General features: G+C 38.2%; 1 protein-coding gene across 1 annotated transcript; it reads left to right on the forward strand.

Annotated features, from left to right (window-relative positions):
* The first annotated feature begins 347 nt into the window (after positions 1-347).
* Positions 348-4,470, forward strand: LOC139736262 (replication protein A 14 kDa subunit-like). The gene is made up of 4 exons (XM_071646992.1): positions 348-450; positions 2,062-2,136; positions 3,296-3,401; positions 4,341-4,470. Exons 1-4 carry the CDS (start codon positions 355-357, stop codon positions 4,421-4,423), a joined length of 360 nt encoding a protein of 119 aa, XP_071503093.1. The 5' UTR covers positions 348-354; the 3' UTR covers positions 4,424-4,470.
* The last annotated feature ends 3,349 nt before the right edge of the window (positions 4,471-7,819 follow it).

Genomic DNA, 7,819 nt, shown 5'->3' on the forward strand with positions numbered 1-7,819 from the left:
CCACCTTTACGGTGCTCCCCGAGTTTTTTTGACATTTTTCAACCGGCGTCTTTCTGTCATTTTCGTCCTAGTAGCGCAAATACGACAGTACCACAAACAAGTGATTGTACAATTGCTCTCTTCCATGAACAGGACTCTCGTCTTCGTGCGATGATTAGTAAAACGTGTCGAGTTCTCTGCGGTGTGACAGAGTTTTTAAATTATTTGCCTTGAGAAAGCCTAGCGGAAGTAGACCCCCTACGTACCACCCCCCCCCCCCCCCCCCCCCCCCCCCCCGTTTTTGCGCGCGTAATTCGCACTGTATGTGATGTGTGTGGTTTGCTTGTGAATTACATCTTCTAATACTTCACAAAAATGGATTTTCTCGATCAGCCAAAGCCACGTGTAAATGGTTCCATGCTACCGAAATATCAAGGAAGCATAGTCTGTCTCCTTGGTGTTCTGAAAAACGTAAGTACAGATAACCATTAAAAGATATTTCAATGTTTAACCGTGGGTTTCGCTTGTTTATCGTAGACGTTGCATAAGGTAACGCAAATGTTAACGTATGGGACCAGTAGAATGACTGTAGAGGCTCGTGATTGCACTACAGTGTGATTGCGGATCGTGGCTCATCATGCTCAGTGGAATGCATGCTCTTGTCTGAATTATACAGTGAAAGACAAAATGTAAGTTAAGTTTACCCTAAGATACCCTGTGCTAGCAGTGTTACAGAAACCCAGAAACAGAAATGGCACTTTATACAGAAGCTTCAGTAGATCTATAAAGTGTCTATCGTGGTTTCTGAATTCTGTCAACTTGGTCATGCCCAACAAGCAAGGCCCAAGCATGAAAAAATAAAGATATTATATTTAAGCCAGCATTTACAATGAATTGTCAGGGTATGTAGAGTTTCTAGAGTAAACACTCCTGTCATGACTGCATATCCCTATAACCCATGGCTTGCCTATTCCAAAACACCCATTGTTTGAATCTAAATTATTACAAATCTTTCAACAATGCTCAAAATAGCAAAGTCACGACAAAATGAATTATGCGCATGATAATGTAGTGTAGGTTGTATGTGTTGATTTCATTTACTGTATTTGAATTTGTTATTTTCGTGTACAGATATTTTCGCAAATGAGGAGGTCATGGACATTTTTGTGAGATGTTGTTTTCACAAATTGACACCCACGCTAACGTAAATGCAATATAACCCTAGCGCGTGGCAACATGTTTGTGTAGTTTTATACATTATACATGTATTCGCGATCCAAGCTTATTCCAACTTTGATTCGCAAAATTCGCAAAAATTAAACCCTCGCAAAAATTAAACCCTCGCGAAAATTACAGCTTATACAGTACCTGTGGCTCCCTCAATAGTCTGTGCTTCATGAATGATATTGACATCGTAACCCTGCCTTGCAAGGCCTGAGAACAGTTTTACACTGTACAGCTGAGCTTGTAGTTAAGGTCAATTTCTGAAAGAGGAATATATCAGCTCTATTTATGTCGGCAAACTCATCAAGGTCTGATGTTTTTAACCCACTATAATAGAACTCCGAACAATCAACATGACGATTACATTCTGTATGAATGCTCCTTTGGAGAAAATGAGCTCTTGACATTGAAGACTAGAAGCTCTGGGTCAATTCAAAGGGGATCCATGTGCCCTATTCAACATTTGTGTTGAACAAAAAAAAAAAAGGATAAAATAGAAGATGGAAATGAAAAATAAATAAAACGTACAGTGTACATTCGATGACAACCGCTGTAAAAGAACTGGATCAGGCTAACCTACAAGATTTGGTGCACTTGTATACAACATTCTATTTATGACTACCAGGTACATGTACACTGTATGTGACTGTGATTGCATACAAATATAATTAATGTTCCAAATGTTCTATACTTTCCATCAGGTGGACCCAAATGGTCCTATTAGCTTGGATCAGGTTCACCTAAAAGATTTGGTGCACTTGTTAACAATATTCTACTTATGATAAGACAGCATGTGATTGTGATTGCATTAGAATGTACTGTGTGATTAATGTTCCAAATATTCACTTCATCCATCAGGTGGACCCTAATGGTTCTAGCTTGACATTGACCTTGAGTGACGGAATCGATGCACAGGTTCACCTTCAATCGCCAGTAAGAAATTATTATATTACTCATCGTTTTTGTTTGTTTGTTTGTTTGTTTGTTTGTTTGTTGTTATATTTTCTTTGAGTTACCTCTCCTTGAAGAAAGAGTAGGCTCATAGGTACAAGTAGGTGATGTCTAGTTCTGTGCTTGGGCTAGGGCTGGCATTACTGCTGGTACTACACGTGTAGCATTTGAGATAGCACAATACTAGCACTGAACTTCAGATCGAATTACTGATTGTGTTTGATTTTCGTTTTCTTGTATTTGATTTGTAATTTAGGGTTGCTTGACAATGCTGTCTTTATAAAAGATCAAATGAATTTCAGCATATTGTTTAAAGTGATACAGAACAAGATAAAACAGAGTAGACAGAAAGATCCTGTTTACCGTGTCATGTATCATATTTTGTAGGGTTAGCTTAGCAGTTTTGAGGGTTTTTGTTACTCTATTTGGTTCACAAAGGGGTTTTCCCTGTTCTTTCATTTGCAAAACAATTTTCATTGCCCAGGCTAGACTGTAGCTGCATATGGTTTTTGTAAATCATTTAATTCCATCAAGGAAAAGGAAAAAAAAATACAGGAAGAGAGAGAGTAGATGATCAAATGTCTTCGGAGACTAAACGCAAACATTTCAAGGTAGCATTTATATGCAGTTCACTTGCACACATCTAGATCATAAGCAGTTTTTACTAATTACTAGTATCTCAGCCCTTGAATACAAAGCTTTTGCTTACATTCCCTGTGTTGAAATATGACAGACTTTTGATAAGTGATACAATGGTATCATGTTACTGAGAAACTGTGATTCTCAGTTTACGGCTTCTTAAAGATGTAATGAATTTCTTAAAAATAGCAAATGAAGGAGCAAGAATTGTTTCTCACAGTTTCAAATGAAATTTGAGTGTCATGATCTTGAGTTGATTATCTGCTTCAAATATGGCTGTCTGCTGCAGTACTTCTGATACAAATTCTTGTCCAGCCAGCACTTAGTAAATTCAGAAACCATTCTTCCTGTTGTTGTTATTTGGATGAAACTTGTGAAATATGGACTTTTATGTAGGTACTCTATTATTTAGCAGTATTACAATATATGTCTCCTATGGTATGCTGTTAAGCATGCTTAAAAGCAGAATTTGCGTACAACTGTTCAATGTTTTTGTTTGCAGTTGGACCGACCAATAGAAGGCCTTGTGGAGGTCATAGGTCAAGTTGGAGCCAACCCCAGACAAATCACAGGTCTCAACCTCATCAGCCATGGGGATAAGGACTTTGGTAAGTTTTTCAGACTGTTCAACCCATTTGCAATATTTACCTCTAATCACAGAAGGATGATGTAGATTTCACTGTTGTAGACTTCAAATCAAAATTCAATTCTAATCAAATTTTTGTTATCCAATATCACAAAATTTTCAAATAAAGGATATCAGTGTAATTCAATATAAACATACAATGTTCATCTTAAAGAGAAGAGCGAAATGAGTAGAATAGATTGCAGAGTGGGATGGCATTAGGATAAAACTGGACAAAGAAACACACACAAGCACATACAAATGAACTGATTTAAGTGCAGCAGCAGGCTTATTGCTTCATCAGGTGAAATGTTAGAAGGACGAGCATTCTTTTTTCAAGACGTGTAATTCATCTGGCATAACCTTTTCAATTATGTTATTGACCTACCTGTTCAATGAGCATCCAAAGTTGATCCATGACAGACTATGGTGTTCATTTGTATGTGTTGCAGTAGAAGATCAAGTGTACAGTTTAATCATTCATAGTGTGAGGCTCAAGTCAGATGGCAGTATGTTGAAGAAAATTATATTCTTATTACATCATGAGCAAAGTCATGAATACATTAGGTATTTCTAATGGGAAAATGTGATGAGGATTTAGTGGCATTTGAGGCATTTAACAAAATATACTCCTGAATCCTATGCAAGGAGCATACCATTTGAAAAGAACCATTTTCTTGAGATCCAAACTGAACAAATATCACGTGACTAACCTACTTTCAGCTGATTTAGGTCTTGATACTTTTTTAACATTAATCATATCTTTGTACACGGTGTCACCTTTCTCTCAATGCATATGTAAATTCAAATTCCTTGTGGAGAACATGATGGTTCTTTCCATGAGTGCAGTTATTTCTATGTGTCAAAGGTGTGGTGCATTGATGAATCATGGTCCATTCTGTTTTAATGTTCCTCTTTCCAGACATGGGTCTCTACGACGATGTCCTGAAGGTCACCCATGAGTTCCCACAGTACTACAGGCTAGGCGGACCCGACGAAAACTGAGGCGCTGCCACAGAATCTAGAGAAAACAGAGAATTGGGATTGACCTTGCACCTTGATGTCCACCACAAAGAATGATTCATGTGTCCTGAAAGCGCTTGGTATTTCAGATGACCTTATTGGAATGGACAGTTAACAAGCTGTGAGCCTGTTATTGAGTATATTTTTTTCCCCCCTGTCATCGTTATATCATATGTTTTCTTTGGTGAGCAAGTTACCATTTTGGATGTCGACACCTGCCATGAACTTCACCATGGCAACCGACTTTGATTGCATCACAGCGCATCTTCTGCAGCCCCTCTCTGCCTTGTATGGAATCCTTTCCTGCCACCCATGATAGTTGGCGCAGGAAATCTACAATGTATGGGATGATGCAGATTGCCAACAATGCCGCACGTCTCTGTGTTTTTGGACGATCGCTGCTTTCTGTGCTGTAATTTCAGGCGATTATCCATGATCTCAATGGGTGGTCTCATTGTTACATGACTAAAAGCATTTGAATACATCCTGTCAAGATGTACTGTAGATATCATCAGGCAAGGACAGAAGAGATGTCCACTCTTGTTCATCATGCACTTGATTTTTCAACTATTTGCCCTCAGTCGACATTTCCGCCTATCTAGTAAAACTTCCTGTTCCTTTAATTTTTTTTTTTTTTTGGGTGCTCTTTTTTTCCTTGATGTTTTTTTTTTCCAAACCCATAGAGAGAACTTGGCAGCATTAGTGAATGTGTGACAGATCTCTCGCCTTCTAACTCAGCCTGTCTGGTGTGGGGAGTGTTGGAGGCACCTCTATATGTTTTTAACATTTATGCCTTGGTCACTTCTGAAAGTCTCATAATTACTGTATACACTGTTAATTTCACGTACAGATATTTCCGCGATTGATGAGGTCGTAGACATTTTTGCGAGATGTTGTTATCGCGAATCGATGCCGATGCTTACGTTAATGCTCTATTAACAAAGCGCATGGAGACAATTTCTTGTGTTGTTAAATTCGCGATCCACCTGTGATTCGCAAAATTCGCGAAAATAACAGCTTTTATATACAGTATTGTGTTTTTGTGTCCCTTGCAGAAAGATGTTTTGTGTTTTGTGTTTTGTTTTAGTTCTTGTTGTTATTTGTTTGTTTGTTTGTTTGTTTGCTTGCTTGTTTTGTTTTGTTTTTTTTTCTTTTTGCATTTTTCGGTGCACCACTGTTTAAAAACAATCATACCTGCCTCTATTCCCACAAATAGCAATGTGAATATTTATATCGTACTGGTGGAATAGCTAGAATTCCAGTGAGCAGCATTTCATTGATAATTTTTGCACTGATAATGATTCCATTGTTTCACATGATCTGAGGAAAGAAGTGAAATGCCCGTATGTCACCTCACTGCGGAATCGCAGACTGTGGCTGCTTATGTAAACAATATGTGACCGTTCATCACAAATCCAACAAAAAGTCGCACCCCTTAATTTTATGTGAGGACTCAAAAAAGGTGAAATGGTCAACGGAGTCAATCTTGCGTGTTTCGTATTTTCTGAAAGAGCTTTTCTTCTACATTTTTCTTTAGTAATATGAATGGGAAAGTGGGTTTTCAGCAGTTTTTCTACAACCTTTTTGTTTGTAGAGAACTGAGATCAGGTATGTCTTTAGAGGCCCCTTTTCATTTCTTCAAAATCCATTGCACACTCTTCACTTACAACTCTAATAACTTTTGAAGGGATAAAGCTACTGCTTTGAAAGTTGGCAGTAATCATGGACAGAGTGTGTTAATAGAGCATGGAAAATATCAGCTTAATCTGTTAATCGGTTCATTGTTGTTGCTCCGGTGGTTTACATAATGTTTTTTGTCCCTTTCATCACACAGCTAGCAAGGATTGGTAAAGATTAAGCACTTGAATAGACCCCATACTTCAGAGCCTTTTTTCTCAGTTCACACTTTTTCCAGAATGTGTGCTTTCTTTCCAGTACTTAGATGGGTTAGGGGGTCCATTTGAATTGAATTATACGTCATTTTAAAGCTTAGAGTCTGCTCTTTCAGAATCTGCCCATAATTAAAAATCCCTGTCTGGCAACTTTTTGTTGGTTTTGTTATGCAGGGTCACATATATGGAAAACAAAAAGTTTTTGCAGCTCTTGCAATTTAACTCTGTTTGTGCTTTGAGCGCCGAGCAGCACAGAAACTCTGTGGTGTTGTACACAGTGTTCAAAGTCCCTGGCTCGGAAAGGGTTAAACATCTATTGCAGTCACCATAGCAACAGCTATTCCTGAAATGCTCACAGGTGATAGCTTGTAATTCAGTTGCTGCCATGGAAACTGTGTTGTATAGTTTGTAGCCTGTGATGCCCTAAATTGTTATCTTGCAGGGTTGGCAAAAGTGTCCCTCTTCTCTAACTGGCAATAATTCATGAAGATATGACACTCGGTGTACTGAACAGCATTTGCAGTAAATTTTTGTTATTACGAAATCATTACTCCTGACACAACTGATGTCATCAACCCTCGCCCCAACAGGCAAGCCATCAGCCAAGTACAATTTCAACAAGTTAAAAAAAGAAAAAGCCAAAAGCCAAAAGAAGATGAACAGGACTACTGTATACGCTGCTGTTATTTTCGTGTACAGATATTTCCGCGAATGAGGAGGTCGTAGACGTTTTTGCGAGATGTTGTTTTTCGCGATTTGCGCCAACGGTTAATGTAAATGCGCTATTATACTAGCCCATGGAGATGTCCAACCGTGATTCGTGAAATTTGTGAAAATGAAACCCTCGCAAAAATACCAGCTTATACAGTATTACAAGATACACGTATTAAAACAGAAGACAAAGAGTTAGTAACCCATTGAAGACTAGTCCCGGGTATACTCAGGCAGGTGTTAAGGAGAAATGCATACTTTAGCAATGTAATTCCTCCCGATGGGCTAAATGTATTGTAAACGGTGTGTATATATTCAAAGAACATGACAAATTGCTTGGTAGGTAACTTATTAATTTGTGAATTCTCACTGAACACCAGTCTAAACACTATGTACAGTACTGCACTTCTTGGTTGTGCATGTGCTTATTAGGTGTGCATGTAATATGCTGTATATCATTTTTTTAAGTCATATCATTGATAATAAAACATAGCTTTGCACATGTACAGGAAAGTAGTTGGATACATTGTATAAACAGTTGTATTTTTAGTGTGAAGTTGTCAGTCGTGTGTAAAAGAAAGTGTGTACATAATGTTGTAGTCTGTCTGTTTGCATGCATTGAATTCTCAGTGTGTGTGTGGATGTGTGTGTGCATGCATGTGTGTGTGTGTGTGTGTGTGTGTGTGTGCGTGTGTGTGTGTGTGTGTGTGTGTATGTGTGTGTGATTGTGTGCATGGTAAAAAAAAACAGGATCAGAATGCTTTATATGAGTACA

The sequence above is a fragment of the Diadema antillarum genome, unplaced genomic scaffold (genome assembly GCF_040938485.1).
Source record: "Diadema antillarum isolate AM-2024a unplaced genomic scaffold, OU_Dant_1.0 seq00000634_RagTag, whole genome shotgun sequence".
NCBI lineage: Eukaryota > Metazoa > Echinodermata > Echinoidea > Diadematoida > Diadematidae > Diadema > Diadema antillarum.